General features: G+C 33.1%; 1 protein-coding gene across 6 annotated transcripts; it reads right to left on the reverse strand.

Moving 5' to 3' along the window:
• Positions 1-3,382: 3,382 nt before the first annotated feature.
• LOC144962698 (protein phosphatase 1 regulatory subunit 42-like) lies at positions 3,383-21,558 on the reverse strand. 6 transcript variants are annotated; one of them, XM_078895860.1, is made up of 11 exons: positions 21,517-21,550; positions 20,678-20,918; positions 19,613-19,782; positions 19,124-19,262; positions 18,525-18,759; positions 16,982-17,125; positions 16,550-16,621; positions 15,317-15,413; positions 14,178-14,211; positions 7,553-7,600; positions 3,383-5,430 (listed from the first exon to the last, which is right to left on the reverse strand). In XM_078895860.1, the coding sequence occupies exons 2-11, from the start codon at positions 20,810-20,812 to the stop codon at positions 5,422-5,424; spliced, it is 1,083 nt and encodes a 360-aa protein (XP_078751986.1). In that variant the 5' UTR covers positions 20,813-20,918; positions 21,517-21,550; the 3' UTR covers positions 3,383-5,421. The 6 variants fall into 6 exon arrangements, with proteins under 6 accessions (XP_078751986.1, XP_078751987.1, XP_078751989.1 ...); XM_078895861.1 differs by lacking the exons at positions 7,553-7,600; positions 14,178-14,211 and adding an exon at positions 10,326-10,409 and having other exon boundaries at positions 21,517-21,558; XM_078895863.1 differs by lacking the exons at positions 7,553-7,600; positions 14,178-14,211 and adding an exon at positions 11,011-11,074 and having other exon boundaries at positions 21,517-21,548.
• Between the last annotated feature and the right edge of the window lie 170 nt (positions 21,559-21,728).

Consider the following 21,728-nt stretch of genomic DNA (forward strand, 5'->3'; position numbering starts at 1 on the left):
TGTTGTGTGTGTGTATGTGTGTGTGTGTGTGTGCTTGTGTGTGTGAATGAGTATGTTTCAGCCAAAGTAATTTGTAATTTAAGCGCTTAGAGTCTGGTGTCTCGGAGTTATAGCGCTATATAAGTTTTCAGCATTATTATTATTATTATGAACTGTATTAACCTGACTACAAACGTTCATGGATACACACAGTTTTGAGTGTTGATCCGTTATACTCCCGGATGGCAATGTTATGAGCTTCTTAGCCAAGCGCATACTATCTATATTCCCAAAATATAAACATAAACAAATTGATTTTATTTTTAAAATTAAAACAGACTCTCAACAAAACAACTTGATGTTCTTATTATTTAAACAAAGATCATTGTGATGGGCAAAATAAATCTGATTTTTTAAAAAATGTATATTGTGTCGTAACAAATGTGACGATTTTGCGGCAGGTGATAAGGAGAGGGTTAAAAAACAACAACGTGAGAATAAAATGGATGAATTGTCTACAAGGATATTTTGTGTTAACTCACTCAACCCTAACACCGACTATATCCGTAGTTTACCCGGGTCACTTTTACCCCATCCTTTTTAATTACAATTTTCTGAAACAAATTACAAGCGTAGTATCAAAGCTTATGTTTTTGTTTTTTTTCATTTTTACATGTTAATGGTAGTTGAATAAAACTATCTACGTACATGCTCATTTTTAATACATTTTTTTCCAATTTTGAAAAGTAGCAAAAAATCTCTAGGATTGAGTGAGTTAATATCCCTGTGAACACCGAGTGTGGCAAATGATATTTTTTCAGATTGGAAATTAAAAAGGAATAAATAAAACATGAATAAATATAGAAGGAATGAAGTTGACGTCACTCAGCTCTTTGTTATTATTTCTAGACAGCCATTTGGATGGTTAGTTCTGAATAATAAAAGGTTCTGCATAGTTTTGCGTGCTGGTACCTTTTAAACAGGCTGGCGGATGTTGTGAGTATTTTGCCTAAAGGCATAGCATCAATCGGAAAAAAAGAAGCGGCGACATGCTGGATGGCTTTAGCCGCTATTTTTGATTTGGTAAATAAAAACCTTATACCCCTTGTGGTTAACAGATCGAGATCTGTTCATTTTTTGGGGGGTGGTCGGGTGTCTATAGGATTCAATAGTCTGATGTCGCGTCCGCCCAGCAACCAGCACCTTGGTTCTTAACAAAGAAAATCGGTACTTTTTATTCTTCACGCTTTTTTACACGTCGTGTCATCAGAATGTAGAAAAGTCAAAACATGATCAGATTTATAAAGTTTTTCTCCTCTGGATACACTTTTATGCTCGTCAGTGAAGGGCGCCGCCATTGTTCCGATCATTTAGAACCAATTACTGTTACTATGCATCATTACGAGGGAAGTGACGTCACGACTGTTGAAGTCTATTAGACTAAAAGCGTGAGTTTCTTTGGCTTCACTTGCTTTTAAATGTTTCCTTTATTTTGTTTGTTTGCTTTCTTTTGATATCTGAAAACAATCTATTTCATAAATAATCGTAGTAGGGGAGTAATTATTATTCATCATCGGAAACTTCAGATTTTAAATTGTAATATTATATATATATATATATATATATAATATATTATATATATATATATATATATATATATATATATATATATACATATATATTCATAAAGACATATCATTTTTAAATCTTATGACATTATACACAATCAATAATATTGAAATACATATAAAAGTGGAGAGCTATAACCCCCCGTTGAAGGGAAAGAAAATATATCAATATTCAAGTGGTAGTTAATCGTATAAAAAGTAAGACTTATAAAATGCATTTATTAATCTATCAATATCAAAATAATTTCAAAATTTAAAATTTTGATTATTTTAAAAGCTTTTTTACTTTGAATAAGATAATTTGTAGAATTTTATAAAAAGTTCAAGAAATGTTTAGTACAGCGATGGTACATAATGATAAAATGTATGAACTCGAATGAAGAAATATTCACTTTACAGTACTCACTCACAAATCACTCATTTCACAACTCTCCAAAATCTTACACAACTTTAAAGTACGATCACAACATGTATTTAAAACAAAAACAAACAAAAAACACATAAAACGACCTAACTTAATACAGTTGAATCCTAATTAAGTCAACGCCTTTTAAGAACAACTTCCGTTTAAAGTCAACATCACTTCGTTAGTCCCAAATTTTCTCTTCTTTATTTAAGCGCGTCCCACTGAAAATGGATAAAGTCAACTTTGCTTAAAGTCAACCAGTTTTTCTTGTCTGTTAGTGTTGGCTTTATCAGTATTCCACTGCATTCACATCAGGGTAAAATTTCTCTTCACCAAATAATATTACTTCTTCAAAGTGTCACAATACAATGGTCATAATACAATAATACAAAACCAATGAATGTCATTGATAATCAATTAATGTGAACTCCAAACCAGCTACGAAGTCCCAGGTTTGACAGTTTTTGCCCAAGATGACAGTCATTAAAATGGATTGATAATTGGAGAAAGAGCTTTCTGGCTAAATTTTTAATCACATGACTTTCCAGAGCCTGGTTGCCAATTCAAGAGGCCAAAATTTAATAAACTCTTACACAAAAACATTGATCAACCCCTTTCTGTGTGCTGAACTCCCGGAAAAAGACATTTTGTACTTACTTTTTTTCCCGTTTAGCCAGTGTTTGGAAAATATAATGAGGGTTTATAACATACTGAATTCCATCCGTAATATACGGAAAATTGGCAACCTTGCCAGAGTACGACCATTAACGGGTTAAACTGGGAATATCTGGCAACTCAAATAGCCTGGAGGGCATTTTTGACTTAACTCTCTCCTTACCAGCCATTTTCAGGATTTTCCACAAAACTTCACACCCAACTAACACAAAAGTTAGAATTTTTATCACTCTGGCGTAATATTAGTAAGTTCTTACGATACATAATTTCTTTAGCAAAACATGCTCTACAACACACTGTGTTCATTTTCTTTAAATTTTATGATGTACAAAAGAAATTTGAATAAGAAAAATGTTCGTTGTATCGTAACGAATGTGACGATTTTCCTATAGTTGGTAAGGAGAGGGTTAACGAAGATTTCTAGATTTGAATAATTCTTTACTTAATACCTTCTTAAAACAGCAGTACTCCGGAGTCAGGGATTAGCATTTCTATGTAAATGAGATCGTTTGCAAAATGTTGATCAATCTTGTTCTTTCTGGGTTTTTTTGGTTGTTGTAAGTAGCATTAAAAGTATAATAAATATAACCTTAACAGATGCAATTATATATATATTATATATATATAATATATATATATATATATATATAATATATATATATATATATATATATATATATATATTGGTATACCTCAAAACAAAACAAAAAAAAACATATGTTGATATAAACTGATCATTGATAAACAAAATTTTAAATATAGAAAAATGAAATAATACTGGATACATGCTATAATTACCCATTCCTTAATCTCAAAACATAGGGTTTGGTACAAATCATCATCATCATCATCACCGTCGTCGTCGTCGTCATCATCATCATCATCATCATCATTACCATTATATTGTATTATTTATGTACATGAATACTGGCATTTACGGTGGGTTATGAAGAAATATCATTACATAAGAACAGGATGCGCATTTGTGGCCCGTCACTACAAAACTGTATTATTGTCGGAGTGATACATTTTTCTTCAAATTATGTGTTCTTTAAAACAAATCTGAATGAGAAAGATGTTGTTTGTATCGTAACAAATGTGACGATTTTTCTACAGTTGGTAAAGAGAGGGTTAAATTCATATAAAGTTGTTTTTTTTTAATGACAATTGATACAAAAAAGAAAACTTTAATCATGTTTACTTTATATTAAATTTTCTGAAACTAATTCAACAATTGGATTCCAGCAAAGAGGATCTATAAGAACATGTGTTGGAAATCATCGCTAAGATGTCGTAAGTGAGTAGTTGATTCTGCCATGAAACTGGATCGAGGCGAGTTACATTTGGCATCTGTTATAAAATACAGTGGAATCCGCATATAGTAAACACTCTTAAAGCCAACTTCTGCTTAAAACCAACACCTCAAGTTGGTCCCAAATGTATCTCTATGTCTTCTGCATCTAAGCGCGTTCCATTGATAATGGATAAAGTCAAACTTGCTTAAAGTCAACCAAATCTTTCTTTCAAATCCTGCAGTGTTGGCTTTATCGGGATTCCACTGTAGCAGAAAAGACATCACGTAAAATTGAAGAAATTACAGGCACTGATATCACAAAATGATAATGAATGGCGTGTATGGAACGATGTCAGAGTGGAAACAAAAACAACAATGATAGTTATCCTGGTGAGGATCGTGACTCGTCCCAAAATAAATACAAAAATTAGTCCAGTCAAGAGTTACGCAAGGCATAAAGTAAGTAATATTGGTCCTGAAAATAAATAAATAAGATAAAGCAAGCAATCCACTGTTCATCTTTTTGGAAACACAAAGGATCAAAAAGAAGTTTGTTTTGCCTTGTTAATTCTATGGGGTTTTTTTCTGAGTTAAGATTGCATGACTTAGACTTTGATGCTAACATTGACTATTATTTATTGTTTTCGGTACAAAGAAGAAACTATATAATACCTTTAAATAAGAAAGAATCATCCTAACAAGTCAGTTTAAGGCTATCGTGATTCAAATCATGGTCATCTCACTTCACCAAACACATAATGTTTCGGGCTCCTTTCTTCAGCCAGAAACAAAAACAATAGAAACCATGTTATTGTTATGGGTTGAAGATGGGTTTTGAGTCCGAAACGTTTCTTGTTTTTGGTATTTTGTTAATTTTTTTAATGAAGCTGATACAGACCTGCCGAGTACAACGAAAAATTTGTAGAAATACGAATTTTTGGCTCCAACTACAGAACTGTGTTCGTCTCTTTGACTCAATAAATCTTGTTGAAAATTAAGGTTTGGTTCCTTATAACATATATTCAGGTCTTTGGGCCATTTTGGGATCATGCTGAGTCCAAAGTGTTCTTTCTAAGCTATTTAAAGGTAATTTTTCTAATCCCCCCCCCCCCCCCCGAAAACTAGGAATTTTTGAAATTTCAAGTTGGCAGCTCTGCTAATATTACATCAATTGTTGTTCATTACTAAATAAAATATTAATGAGCATTTTCCACTCCTAAACGTATACCTATTTACATTTTTTAAAAATTCCTTTTACTTTTATCTGACATAGTTCAATACACACATTTCGTATTTCAGAACATTTTCCAAACACACTTTTCCACTCACTCAATCATACAAGTTGATGTTGATGAATGCCTTGAACCTCCAGTTGGAGCTGCAGACGTTCAACACGCCTGGAGAGCGGTGCAGACTTGATGCGTAATGGTCTGTTGTCCTTAGTGGAGCTGAGAATAAACCAAAAAGAAAAAAATTATTTCCAATTATCAACAAATAATCACAATGGAAATTTATATCTATATCCTTCGAAAATTCAAGGTTTTTTTTTTGTTTGTTTTTTTTGCTTGTTTTTTTTACCATTATCAATTCTGGAAATTATACAATTTAAAATCATAAGTGCATATATTTTTCATCCACCCCTTCCCTTAAGATTTTTTTTTTAATGTAATGAATAATTACGATAATATTGATTATGGAATTTATTTACATATAGCGCCTGTCCCATATCGCTATCAATCCAGACGCATAATGGACATGTCATGCAATTATACATCATACAAATTAACGCTTACATATCATCAATGTATTTGAAGCTCTCAAAGAAACTTAAAATTTTAAAGAAGCGCTTGAAAGACTTCAACCATTTCTTTTGTCGAGATCTTTTTTGTTTTGTTTTGGTGGATGGGTGGGAGGGAGCCAGCAGGAGGAAAAGCTGAGGAGTTTTGCAGAAGCTGATGTGTCACCCCAAAAATCAAGAATGTTTAAAAATTTCCCAAAGTCGTTATATTTGCCATTCAACTATTCTGGGGGATGGAATTTTGTAAATTGGTCACTTTTTTATATAATATATTAAAGTAATAAAAACAGTTTTAAAAATTAAAAAGTATTTTAAAATGTTCTTTAAAAAAAGCGTCTTGCGCTGTATTAAAATTCTAACTTATTACTTCAATGAAAACACACCAAAAATAAATGTTCTAATAAAAATTGGCAATTGATTTTCTTCATAAAATTCGGTGTAGAAAATATCGGATAAAAGATATGAAATAATTAGATATCCATCTTATTCTCCATGAATTTCGGGATTTCTGATGGCAATCAGAAAAAAAATTTGCGGACTAAAACGTTACATCAAACAATATGTCCATTTGATATCTTTTCGATCACAGGATGTCACGACTATTGTGATATAGATAGAGCAATAACCTAACACATCATACTGCACCACACAAATGATGCGTCTATCTTGATTATTGAAGCTGCAAAAGTATGAATTGGATTGGATTGGATATGAATAAAAGTAAAAGTTCACTTAAAGATGTTCATTGAGGGACTCACGAGCTCAGTTGTTGCGCAATCAAAGAGAACTGATATCAGTTCTAGGTTCATTTGTGAGATTGTAGGTTTGTTTGTTTGTTTGTTTGTTTTGTTTTTTTATTCATTTTCCCAAAAAATGTGTCGATCACTTTGTTCACCCAGCAGTTATTGGATAGTTGGGTCTGTAAGATCTGGTGGAAAGTACTTTATAATAAACCACTGTCCTATCCAAAAGATAGTAAGCAAGTGTTAATGTCTGTTTAACAATACAGAAAAGGGGATTAACTCTGGCGCCATGTGCCTTAAAGACATCCTTCGGCTGTGATGGACAGATAATTGAATTATATTAATGTTTTAAAAAATTAAATCTTTTTTATGATTGTAAGAGTGTAATAAAAAGTGAATTAAAAATGAAATAACTTATAAATTCAACTCTTTACATATATATATATATATATATATATATATATTTTATATATATATATATATATATATATATATATATATATATATATATATATATTATATTATATATATATATATATATATATATATATATATATATATATATATATATATATATATATAATTAAAGTATAAAACATAAAATGAATAAATTAACAAAAAGCCTAAGCCAATGGCACAAAATAGTTTAAAATGGCATTTTGAGATAATTTATCTATCAATCAACATAAAAATTAAAGCATTCGACCAATTTTCTAAATATGTCGTTTTAATACAGAACCATAATTAATATTCTTTATCGTTCATTGTGTTCAATATACAAGAGAATAAAATAATAAATTATTCGATAAATAATATAGCTATTGTATTCAATTAAACAATTTATAGTCACAGGTGCAGGGTTCCACTTCTAGTAAAAAAATTACAATATACAATTTTTTTTAAAAAACATTCAGAAAGAAACTCTCAATTTTTTAAAAGCATGCTCAATGGTGAATAATCAATTTTTAAAACGTGACAACTTGAAAACAAAGCAAAGAAATCGTCGTACAAAATTTGCCTTATTATTACCGGTTTATTTGACTTAGTTTCTTTACCCTTCATCTTTGAAGACATAGTCTAGTAAAAAAAAGTGATGTTAAAAATGTATGAATAATAAGTCATAATTTTTTAAATGATATATTAGATATTTAGAGAGGAAAAAACCCCACCAAAACAACCCACAGTGTGTAATGTCTTTATATAATGAGTACCTGGACATTAACAGCTTTGTCTCTGTCGGAATAAAAATTGAAATATCGCCTAATAGGCGTCATATGTCTATTCCTCCATATTGAGTCAGCCACCCCTTGTAAAGAGCTTTGAGCACGTCTTGTGGATATCGCGCTATATAAATGTTCTATTTTTTTTTGTTTTGTTTAGTTTAATGTACGTTGTTGTTTTTATTACAAGATATAATAAAATGGGTACATCAGCGTGTAAAAATTCCACACAGATAATAAGCTTAAAGCTGAATTCATGCGTGTAGCAGTATGATGCGCATTGAGCAATGAATAAATACAGACACAAAAATGCATTGCACTGTACACCCGTTTTGCCCTATTTATTTACCTGTTTTCTCTCTCTCTCTCTCCCCCCCCCCACCCCCCCCCCCTCCTTTTTTTCCCATTACTTCAAGCAATTCACGAATCGTATTATAAACTTTTCGAATTTGAAGATTTTGCAAATCTTTTTCTTCACTTAAAAATGTCTGATGACATTTTCTGTTATATAGAGAGAAGTAATAATTTGATTACTTTACTCAAAACTGGTCAATATTCTGTAATTATTAATATTAACAATGTAAACCTCTGAATTCTCAAGTTTAAGTCAATAAGTCTGTAAAAGAATTTCCATTTTTTGGATGAATAAAGTCTACTGTTATTATTATTATTATTATTATTATTATTATTATTATTATTATTATTATTATTATATATTATTATTGATATTTTTTTTATTATTATTATTATTATTATTATTATTATTATTATTATTATTATTATTATTATTATTATTATTATTATTATTATTATTATCATTATTATCATGAATAATTTCTCTAGTAAAAGAGACCATAATATTCTATGCTAAAAATTTTGTCATGCATTCTAGGAAACAAAGATATCAAATTGTATTAATATCAATATGACTTTTTAATTAATGGAACATGAGCCGAATTTGACTTACTAAATTTCTATCTTTTGTAGAAAATAAATCTTTTCTTTTTTTTTTATTCTAGTTATAAAAAAGGTAAAAACCCAAACCAAAACTTGTCCCCAAAGACTTTGTATGTAACTAGCATTTCACCATTCTAAACTAAACTAAATTCAAATATAATACTCCATTTATAACAAGACAAAATTCCTATTTCTAGGTTGTAGCTTATTTGTATTGCATGTTAATTCTCTCGAGTTCATATGAATGGAAAATCAAATTTGTTCAAATTTCAATCATGGTTAACTTGAGAGAGTTAAACGATTGAACATGTCTTTAACATCTTTTCGTATCATCAGTTACTTGTCTAATGGCTGCTATTGGATGTCAACCATACAAAGCTTGTCAAAAAGTTTGTACTTGGAATATCATTGTGCGGCTATGTCGTCTAGTTGTATGACACTCGCTTTCGGATCAGTAGGTCCTGGGTTCGAGCCTCGCTTGCTCAGCGCATAGTTGAGTCCTTGGAAAAGGCTCTTTTGTCACATTCTCTCACTGTACGCAGGTGTAAAATGAGTATCTGGCCGTCGTTGTCTTTGTCCGAAAATTGTAATATCGCCTAACAGGGCATCATGCCCCATCCTATATGTTAAATGTTGCTGTTGACCAGGGACCACTTGTAAAGCGCTTTAAGCACACTTAGTGGATATTGCGCTATATAAAAGCTCACTTAAATTTTTCTTTTTTTTTTACTTGGAATATCACAGGTTATTTATTGTCATCGAACAATACGTTTCTCATGGACAGGATTGACGATTTTAGTAAAATATCACCAAAAAAATCCCAAATAAAAGCATTTGATTTTTTACAAGTTATCAATTCATATAAAAAGTGTCCACATCAATGAAGAAAGGGCGAAAAAAGCGCACACCAAAAAATGTCTTTAAAAAAAAAAAATATAAAAAAAATAATATGTGACCCATCGTCCCTAAGCGGATACGTATTATGTCGGGATGAATTTGATACTAAAAATAGCATTTTATCGACAGATATGAAACTTGGGAGTTAACTTCTATCCGTCATGATAAAGAAATAATAAATACAATTTCTTACATTGCAAAAGACCCAAACTTTGTATTTTTTATCATTTTAACTCTAAATTCGGGAATCCCAATAGCTCAGTTGGTAGAGCAGTCGCATCACAAGCACAGGGACTGTGATCGATCCCAGTTGCAGTCGAGATTTTTTCTGACCCCCCCCCCCCCCCCCCCTCTCCCCATCCGTCCACCCAGCAGTGATTGGGTAGCTGGGTTCATTAGATCTGGTGGTAAGTACTTTGCGATAGACTAGTGTCCGATCCAAAGCGTAGCAAGCAATTGCTATTATTATTCGTTTCACGCTACAGAAATGGGGATAAACTCCGGCTCCATGAGCCTATGGCTCTGAAGGACTACTTTTTAAAAAACTTCAAATTCACTTTTCGGGTTCTGATTCATTCTGACATAATAACGTTTTGGGACGGTAGGTCACATATGGGACGTTCTTTCTTATTTTTTTTCTTTAAAAAAGCATATCCATATGCACAGCACCACATTTCTATGGAGAATTAAAAAAAAAAAAAAAAGAATTACGGTTACAACAAGGGCACCTTGCTTAATGACATTAAAGACGAAAGTATGACTTGGTTTCACCACGGGCAGACAAGAAAAATCTATCTGGAAAGATTCTGAAACTGAAAATGTTACAATTCTACTAATAAAAAAAAGGACAACACAGCATTGTTGGGAAAATAATGTTAATTACTTTAAAACAAAATTAAAAGCAGTTAAATCAACACATTACATTTTCTACATTTCTTTAACACACATCAAATCGATAACAAAATAAGTAACACAAATTTGTTTTTAAAATCTAACTGAAAAAAAAAAATAATAAATTGGGTAGGTAGAGAAATGAATGTGTAAGGAGATTATGAAATGGTCGCCAGCTGGATAAATATGTTGATTAGACACAGGCCATAACAAAAGCCTTCCACCGAAGAGTTTAGCATGGGGTGTCTCCAATTACCAGGAGGAATAACTCCAATAGGGAATGAGATTAGCGGAAGAGTAGCGTCCCTTGATTGGACGTCACCCATAGTCTGTGACGTCACAGACAGAAAAGTTATTAGAGAGAGAATTCATGTTGGTTGTGCGCATGCGTCTCTCGTCCTCTCTCTCTCTAATAACGTTTCCGTCGGTGACGTCACAGACTATGGGTGACGTCCAATCAAGGGACGCTACTCTTCCGCTTATCTCATTCCCTATACTAGGATGAATAACTCGTCTTCTTACCTGGAGTAACCCCTCTTACCAGCTCTGCTATTGAGAATACACTATCTTCCTAGCTACAACTTTCCTGATTTTTTTTTTTTTTTGAGGGAAAATAAATGGATTGATTTTTAAAATTTAAAAAATAAAAAGAAACGAATAAGTGTAATTTTTTTTTTCATGGGCCTTTTTGATACAAATGCAAAACTAAAACACCATCGTATCAAACAGTGTTCAAATTGTGACTTCTTTATAAACCCTAAAATATCAACATAAAACAATTTGGTAAACAAGGGGATTGATATATAATAAAGAGGCAAGAACCAAAATGTTTATTCCAATGATTCAGAATGGCTTTCTCGTATCCACATTATAGAAAATTATAAAGTCATCTGTTAAAAAGAAAAATACTGCCTCTGGATTATATATAAACTCATTCGAGTCAATAAATGAATTACAACTACCTGACTTACACCGGTCTTGAGAGAATTGAGTGAGGATAAACTTTGTATAAAAATCTATGTGATACTAGTCTACTAGAATAGAAAGAGCGTAAGGAAAAGACTTTCCAATGACTCTCCAGGATTTTTCTACAAGAGAAGACCTACATATCATCTCTGTCACCTATCTGGAATTCAGAATTGTATTTATGTCTTTATTGTTTTTTTTTGTTGGCTGAAAAAGGGGTTTGAGCCCGAAACGGTCCGTGATTGGTATTTTGTTCTTTTTTGAAGCTGTTATATTCAGTTTTGTTTATATCAAAATCATTGAAAAGTACTTTAACTTTGATTATAGCTCTGTAAAATTCAGACGAATGAATAAATGTACGTTTCACAATTAAGGTTTGGCAAGGAAAGGATTGTGAAAGTACAGCTTTGATTTAGTTCTCTCAAAGCAAAGAAGGAAAAAAAGAGCTTTTATATAGCGCAATATCCACTAAACGTGCTCAAAGCACTTTACAAGGGGCCAACAGCAACATTTAACATGTAGGACGGGACATGACGCCCGTAAAGTGGTATTAACATTTTCTCAGACAGAGACAACGCTGTTAACGACCAGGTACTCATTTTACACCTAAGTACGGTGAGAGAATGTGAGTAAAGAGTCTTCTCCAAGGACTCAACTATGCGCTGAGCCAGGCTCGAACCCAGGACCTTCCGATCTGAAAGCGAGTATCATACCACTAGTTTCGTACGGGCGGCTATGAGGTTGTACGAAACTGTTTTGGACTTTCAGTTACAGCAACGCAGACCTATTAGGTGGCTGTGATAGCTCAGTTGGTAGAGCTCATGCAAAGGGATGGATATCGATCCTGGATGAAGTCGAGTTTTTTTTTTCTGATGACCCTCCAACCACAGCAGTGATTGGGTAGCTGGATCGGTTAGATCTGGTGTAAAGTAATATGATATAGACTAGCATCCTATCCAAAGGGAAGCAAAAAAATTGCTATTGTCTATTTCACGATATAGACACTGGATAAACTCCAGCTTAAAGGGGCTTATGGCTCGGTATGGATACTTTTATTTTTTACTAACGCTGACCTATTTGCAATCTTTTATTATTATTCAAAGGTAGTGGCAGTAGGATATCAGCATATTATATAATATTATTGGATTAAATAACAGTGTGCTTGTGTGTGACGGTTAGGTAGGTCAGTGTGAAGGGATAATATAACATGTGTGAAAATAAACCTGGGGTAGCAAACAATATTAGATAGGGATGGCTTATAAGGTAGAAACATGTGACGTCATGGGTAGAAACCTTCTTCCTCCCTCCCTCCCTCCCTCCCTCATTCTATATCCCTCTTCCCCCCCCCCCCCCTCCCTCTCCCCCTCTTCTCTCTCTCTCTCTTTCTTTCTTTCTCATCATCATAAACATCATCATCATCTCAACCATCGTTATCATCATCATCATCATAATCATCATCATCTCAATCATCATCATATCATCACCATCATTTTCAACTACATCAACAATTTCCTTTCATCCAATTTTCAACAAATGAGTGTTGACGTTTACCATGTTTGATGTCAACATATTGCCTAGAAATATTGAGTAGTAACTGTTTTGAATACACTTTCTTGTTCAGCTATGACTAGCACTTAGCAACGATAATCAAATTATTACCATAACAAGAGACAAGAAAAACAAACAACTCACTAAAATGAATCTGAAATTCAAAATAGACAAAACAATGAATCAAACTACAAAACAGTAAAACTAAAGTCAACGTTTTCAGAAATGTGCTGAAAGCGACATCTTCAGATCTGACAACTCAAATCTTTATGGGCTCATTGTTGTAATGGAAATCTAAAAAAATGACGCAAAATATTATCCATATACGACAATGTTAAACTAGGCCAATAAGTGGGTTCGGATGTCAGACCTGCATAAATGTACACGTTGGTTGAAAGAGACAATTCACAAAGAAAAAAAAATAATTGAAAGATCGAAAGAGCAAAATGTCACATTCACATCAATAAAAAAAAAAACAAAAAAAAAAACTACTACCGAAAGCAAAGGTTAAATAATTTTGTTTTCCTTAAATGTTGCTTTGCTTTCCTAATTTAAGTCTGGAAGCAAACAAAAGTCTATACACTCGAGCACAGTTTCCTCAAACTCCTTGGATTTGGGATATGCAAAACAGTGAGGGTGGAAACCGTCGTTCAGGAGGGGAGCAGTATATGAATGTATGAAACTCTGTGCAAAGGGTAATAGTAATAAGGAAAGAATTTAGGATATATATATTCAAATGAGTTCAAGAAAACCATGTGTTATTTGAAACCGGGTTTGAGGAAACCGCAAGTACTCGAGTGTATTTAACTATTCTGACTTTCTGAACGTGTAGGTATTATTCAAGGAAGAAAAGTATTAGTCCCTGTTTATGACTTATGGTTACTTACACTTATGGCTACAATCTTTTTACTGTTTTCTTTCCATTTTATAGTTGAAAACACGCAATGATAAAAAAATCATGCATTGATGATGTGTGCAAGAAACAGTGGAAAGAAAACAGTGTAGTTTGCTTTTCTCTGCATCTTTAGCTAGAATTCTATTTTCAGTCTTAGTAAATCACAGACACGTCACTCACAAAAAGCAATCCTACTCAAGAACATTCCACGCTAGATTAGTCAAACTAATCTTCAAACAGAAAGAGTTTCAAAAAAGATCCAAAACTCTTGACGCCTCACCTGATGGCTGACTTCACTCAAGAGGTCAATAGGTCTGATAATAATAATTTATAGTGATTATAACATTTCAAAAAACAGGTTATGTATTGGTGCATTCCAAAATATTTATTCTTAAAACAGTCTAACAACCTTTTTGGTTTTTGGGTTGTTTTTTTTATTTATTTGGCTCTATAAGGGGTGCAATGTTCCAAAGCAATCGGTCCCTTGAGTATTTCATCAATCACGTGGAAAAACGGTTAGATTCAATTTAATTGCTAAACGATAAATAAAAAAAGAAAGAATGGCAATACCTCGAAAGATTTGAGAAATTTACTTGTCAATTAGTAAACATTTTTGTCACAGGAGGAGATAATTATTGTGTTATCGTATAGAGCCATAACCTAACACCATCCTGCACCACACAAAAGTTGCATTTATTTTCAGTACTGAAACTGCAATGGTATAAATTGGATTGAATTGGAAGATCTTAAAAATGATACACAAATTGTCTCCTAGAAAATAAAAGTAGGCTACTTGTTAATTCCTCAATTACCACAGAATAATTACATACAAGAGTTAAATAAACTTAATTACTAAACTATTGGGAAAGAACAGATATTATTCTTCGTTGAGTGAAAAGGCATACTATGAGCAATGTAAAGTGTGAACCAGTTACCAAAAATATATAAATATATCTATATAACAGGACATATATTATATATCTACTTTTTTATCGACTTAACACGCAACTTAAAATAAAACATTGTGCAAAGCACTAGCAGTCAAGAATCGTGGATTATTGCCTCTAAGAAAGTGTAAGATGAGTCGAAAGGAAATGAAGAACCCCTACAAATCGATTCAGCTTGATTATAAGTCCTACACATAGTGCTCTTTGGATACCATATAATATAACATGTTATGGCAAATTCAGTGAACTAAAACAGTTACAGCATATTTATTGTTTCTAGATACATTTTCGAAAGACACAAAAACCACAGATATATACCAACGTAAAAAATACTTATCATATAATATCTTTATAACTTTGACTAATAAAAACACCTTATTTTACTTTGAATTTGCATTCATATATTACGCAATCCATCAGAGATTGCCAAAACGGTAAATTGTTTGTTGGTTTTTTTTCATATCATACTTACTTTGATCTAAGATTGCTGCTCCTCGTCTTCAACGATCTTTCATGTACAGGAAAACTCGACTTTGCCATGATCTCATCAAATTGTTTCCGTGGTAGGCCTGAGAAATAGACAGGCCTTTAATAAGGTTAACTGCTGTACTCCAGAAAGATGCGTATTTAAAAACTTGGCGAGAAAACTCATCCTTCAAACATCGATCAATTTAAATGTCCATCTTGGCAAAAACTCTCAAACCTGGGACTAAAAAAGACCTCGTGAAGTACTGGGTTTGAGAGATTTTGCCATGATGAATTGATCGATATTTGTTTTCTGGCCAAATTTTTTAATACAGCAGGTAACTGGTTTTAAAATTTATTTCAAACAACAAAATATTTTTATATTGTCAGAAAACAGATAAACATTAAAATTATATTATGAAACAATAAGCTTACCACCCATTCATCAATCTGCTTGAAAACTTAAGACAAGTTAAGCTTGTATTTCATAACCAATTTTGCTGGTGTCACTTTTCTATTTTATAGAGTCTTAATGTGCGGTTTTCTGGTCTTGTGGTATGACACTCATCTTCGGATCAGACGGTCCAGAGTTCAAATCCTGCTCTGATTGGCACATAGTTCAGTCCTTGGAAAAAGGCTCTTTACAATCGCATTATCTTACCGTACTAAAATGAGTACCTGGCCATTAGCACAGCGTTGTCTTTATTGAAAAAAATGTACTATCCCCTAAGAGGCGTTGTGTCTTGTCGAACACGTTTAGGTGTTGCTGTTGGCTAAGGAGCCCCTGTAAAGCGCTTCTGAGTATGTTTAGCGGGCATTGCGCTATTTAAATGCTCTAGTTTTTATTACCTTATTTTGACCATCTCTATTGATGGTTAGTTCCAAAATCTTAAATGTACAGGTACCGTAATATAGGTTGAAATCTTCCTTGAGTTTTAGAATTATGTACGCAACACAGGGAACATAGAATGTGAAGCGGAGAATTGATTGACATTTCAGTATTTCAGATATTTACTCAGGCTCTGCTGATATCTGCTAACAACATTTTTAAAAATTCGGTTTCAAGACTGTTCTCTGTTCCTGTTATTTCAATAAGTAAATGAATGAATAATCAGACAAATAAATAAATAAACAAATAAGAAAATCAAATTAAACAAATAAATAAATGCATAAATAAATAAATAAATAAATAAATAAATAAATAAATAAAATTCACTCTTTCTTTACAATTCACACAAACCTGGCATGAGATAGCCGGCGACATTGGACTGTCGTGTGGAAGCACTTCGAACAGGTGGTAGCTCTTTTGGTCCTGGGAAAAGAGTTTTTTAAAGGATTAATACTGACATTTGTTCCGTAGGCAAGGCTTAGCAGAGTAGAAGAAGAAGAAGAAGAAGAAGAAGAAGAAGAAGAAGAAGAAGAAGAAGAAGAAGAAGAAGAACAAGAAGAACAAGAAGAACAAGAACAAGAAGAACAAGAACAATAACAAGAACAAGAACAAGAAGGAGAGAAAGAGACGGAGGAGAAGGAGGTTGAGATCTAGAGGAAGAGAATAACTATTTGGACCAGAGAAAATACTTAATTTTCCGTAAACATTTACAATGCATTAATAAATGATTAAATGAGGAATAAGCAAAACATTGGCAACACAGACGTATTCACATCTAGCTACCTGCTTTTCCATTAGGTATTGATGCTTGGGATGTTTCTCTACTCAACAGGTCGGCACTTTTCTTCTGACTGGTCTCTCGACTTGCATGCCAATTCATCAAAAACTGTCTGGCTGTATCGGTTATCTTTTTGCCATTCAAGACCTCTGTGGAAACATTTGAATAATAGTGCTTTTCTAAAAAGGATATGACCTTTCCCAAAGATAAAAAAAGACACAAAATAAAAGCAGAAAAAAAAACTGCCATTGATTATTTTTCTAATCCGACATGTGCTTACTCGCACGTCTTGATAATCCAAATTGTTATGGGTTCATTGTTGTAATGGAAATACTCTCCAACCAACCCAATATTATAGTGTCCATTACAACATTGTTACATAAAGCCCAAAATCAAATACCTGCAAATATGAGCACCTCAGTTTATTCCATTAATAAAATTATTAATTTATAACCTAAAGGGGTTAGTTAGTGAAAAAAAAGAAGTTAATATTTGACGTCATTAAGCCATAAACTCTGGCATAATGCAGGATTGATTTATGACCCTTTTGTTTGTGAATCAGGTGCTCTTTAGAATCAATTAGTGGGTCACGGTGGAATCCTAATAAGCCAATACACCGGACCTGAAATATTGGTTGACTTTAAGCAAGGTTGACTTTATCCATTATCAATGGGACACACTTAGATAAAAAAAAAAAAACACCAGAAAATTTGAGACCAAAAAGAGGTGTTGACTTTAAGCAAAAGTTGTATCTAAGAGAGTTGACTGTACACAGATTCCACTGTAATTACCTAGTCACCACACAGGCAAGCCCAAAAGATGAAAAACAGAACCCCGAAAAAAATCATAATAAGTGCTGAAAAGATCATACAAACTAGAAATTTGCTGGACTTAAAATTTGGTTTGTGCGTCTATGTCTCATTATCTTGCCATTTTGTCTAGAAGTCATGTTCTTTTCAATCAGTTCTCTAAATTCCTAAGAGACTTCAGAGGTACTCTTGCATGCATGATTGTCCACCCAGCTGTGATTGGGTAGCTTGGTTTGTTAGTGGTGGAAAGTACTTTGTGATAGACATCTGTCCTATCCAAAGCGTAGCAAGCAATTGCTATAGTCCGTTTCATGCTAAAGAAACTAGGATAAACTATGGCTCTACAGGACTACTTGGCATGCATGATGCAGATTTGTGAATTTCTATAGGACATTCCACTTTGAAGACACCTCCAAAATTTGCAAAGTTACCTGTATTTCGATGGTTGGCGGATGAAACCTCTGAAGTCCCAATTTTCATGATCGGTGAATCAAAACTGAAGTCTACATAATATGAGCTTTGTGCACCATGTTTTATTTAAGTTTGGGCAGATTAGACCATTCTGATGACATCAAAGGTCTGATCTACCCAAACTTAAATAAAACATGGTGCACAAAGCTCGTATGTAGACTTCAGAGTTTTGATCCGTCAATTGCGAAAATCGAGACTTCATAGGTTTGATCTCCCAACCAGCGATAGTTTGACACGATTTAACTTGCTAAATACTTCAGTATCTAACCCAGTCTCCTGGCCATGACGATTATGCGATCTTTGAATTTGGATTTTTGACACATAGGGTTTCCTGTCAAGTCCAGATGAGACATTTCCCGCCATATTGACAACAGATGGGCCATCTCCTTCATGTCAGACAGGTCATTTTCTGCTGCTATCAGTTGACATAGATATCGCAGCTGATCAAGGTCTCGAATACTTGTTAAATTGTTCCCAGATATGTTTAAAACTTGAAGAGTATCCTGTAATATAAGAATAAAGTTCATTGGCGGAAAATGTTTATATGTGGTTTTGTCTAATGGGTTAAATTAAATGAAAGAAAAAAGGAAAATCGTCCCGAAACCTTTGAACTACAGATGAATACATTTAACAAAGATGCAGTATCTTCACTTTATGAAATGAAAATTTTGAATTTCTAACCCTTAAAAAAAACAACCCAAAAACAACTTTATGTAATATGCAAAGTATAAATATTTATTCCTGACCATCAGGCCATTTTTCTTTCTTTCATTTTTTATCCTTATTTTTACTTTTTGATATTTGTTTGTTCTATTTCCATAAATATGAATATATACATCTAACAAAATTATATAAGTTCTAACATACTGAGAACGCTCTGAGAGATCTTGGATCAAAGAGCAGCTGTTCCCCTGGAGGCAGCCTTTGGTTTTCTAAATGTAATTCTTGAAGGAGGTGAAGTCTTTCAAGGCCTTCCACAACAGTTATGCAGTTACCACCAACATATCTGGAATTTGGAAAATCATGATAAAAATAATGATGATGATGATTCTTCTTCTTCTTCTTCTTCTTCTTCTTCTTCTTCTTCTTCTTCTTCTTCTTCTTCTTCTTCTTATTATTATTATTATTATTATTATTATAATTATTATTATTATTATTGTTGTTGTTATTATTACTATCATAAATAGTATCATAGTGAATATTTAATCCAGCCAAACATGAGAAAATAAAAAGAGGAAAAGTTCAGTTACAAATTTTGGATAATTACACGATTAAAAAAAAAAGAAAAAGAAATCTTAAAAGGATGATGATTCAATAATGAATATAAGTTTGATTGATTTATTGATCATATCTTACAGTTTCTGTAAACGAGTGAGAGCTGACAAATTTTCAAGTTTTGAGATGTTGTTGTTCTGCAGATACAAGTGTGTCAGACTACAGTTATGGTTCAGGCAGGGAACAGTACACAGATCATTGTCATATAAGTACAACACAATCAAGTTGCGACACATAGCCAAGTCATCACCCTGAAAAAAAAAAAAGTCGTTCTTCAGAGCCATCAGGCCCATACATCCGGAGTTTATCCCGGTTTCTATAGCATGAAATGGACAATATTAATTGCTTGCTACCCTTTGGATAGGATTCCTGTCTATTTCAAAGTACTTTCTGCCTGATCTAACATTGCATCTACCCAATCACTGCTGGGTGGAGAGGGGCGGTCAGAAAAAAATTCTCAATTTCACCTGGGATCAAACTCAAATCTTTTGCATGCGAAGTGAGCGCTCCTCCAATTTAGCTATCGGGAACCCCCCCCCCCCCCCCCCCCCAACCCCACCTCTCCCCCAACCTTGAAAGACAAATAAAAAGAAAGGATTAAAAGGAGAATAAAATCAATTATTAAAGGCATTGATGACTCACGAACATGTTTCGTTTAGGATGGCGAGCGGGTGTCAATGATAAAAATCTTTCAAATCTTAAATTTGGTAGTTCAGAGCCAAAAGGCCCATGGAGCCAGAGTTTATCCGTGACTGTGGCATTCAACAAACATTAATAATTGCTTGCTATCTTCGAATAGGACGCTAGCCTATTACAGAGTATCATCCACCAGACCTATTGGTTATCTAATCACTACTCGATTGATAGGAAAACTGCGACTGTAAAATGTCTTTCCTAAAAGTACACCATGGAAGAGTCTCATAGCCTGTTCAGACCATTAATCCATGTTTAGGCCATTAGGTGAATTTCAGGCCTAATCACTACACTTCTAGAGCTTTTATATAGCGCAATATCCACTAAATGTGCTCAAAGCGCTTTACCGCACTTCGGTAACGTATATACTCCCTAATATTTAAAGTTCATACAATATAATGAGTAATAGCATTGCAGATCTTGCTATGCCATAACATAATTTAAATAACTTACGATATCATCAATGCCCCGATTCTCAAGATAAAGATGAGTCAGTCTGCGAACATATTGCTGCATGTTTTCATCTCTTTTCTTTTTTGTGTAACCAGAGGTGCCTCTGGCTATGAGGTCCATTGTTAACTTCACCATGGCTGTACTGTTGTTGGGTTTGGGAGACAGAATTAATCTCCGATCAGTCTAGTCAATAAGGACACACAAATACCTCATCACAATAAAGGAAGTTGATCAACTCAGTCTGAGGAAAATAAAATACCTATATCAAGAGTCAAGAGGCACTTCATCAATGAGACAAATAAAACATTCATAAAGTTATAATATGGTGACGTTTCCATTTTATCAGCAGTCTAGAGGATCGTTATAATACAAATAAAAGTTGTATTTTGGTAAATGATGACGACGATCACATTCGTCAAACGTATTATTCTGATATTATCGTATCAATGCAAAAGCCTCCCAAACAACAACACGAAACAAAAATACGAGATGTCACATTGAGGGCACATAATTAATGGTTTCCAAGAGTATTCATTTTGTAAAACAAAAATCATTCAGACAACCCACATTATAAACATAATTTCATCCGAAATGGTTAAATATCGATCAATAATAGGTATTGATCCAGAATTATAAATTAATGAAGCCGTTGCTATGAACAATAGCCTTGGTTGCTATGATTCTAAACCAATTTTTGCCCTATATTCCTATCTAATATATTCAAAAAACATAACCTTCTGTATAAAAAATAAATGTCAGATAGAATTCTGAAGCTGTAATTAAATTAATAACACGAATCATGACTTGTGTATCATAAATAAGACGCTAAGGACGCATACCAACTTCACCGGCGTCAACAATTCAAACGGAAGTGTCCCAGTGTAAATAATAGACGCGCAGTTGTTTACAAACAATGAAGAAATAAATATTTTTATCTCGATAAAGCAAATTAACTAAATAAATAGCTTTGAAAATTTATTTTACATTTATTTATACATTTATATAATTTTTCTTATATATCGTTTAAGATTACGTGTATATCTTGCTCAGG

Source organism: Berghia stephanieae, chromosome 1 (assembly GCF_034508935.2).
Source record: "Berghia stephanieae isolate SIO BIC M18660-M18661 chromosome 1, UCSD_Bste_1.3, whole genome shotgun sequence".
NCBI classification, from domain to species: Eukaryota; Metazoa; Mollusca; class Gastropoda; order Nudibranchia; family Aeolidiidae; genus Berghia; species Berghia stephanieae.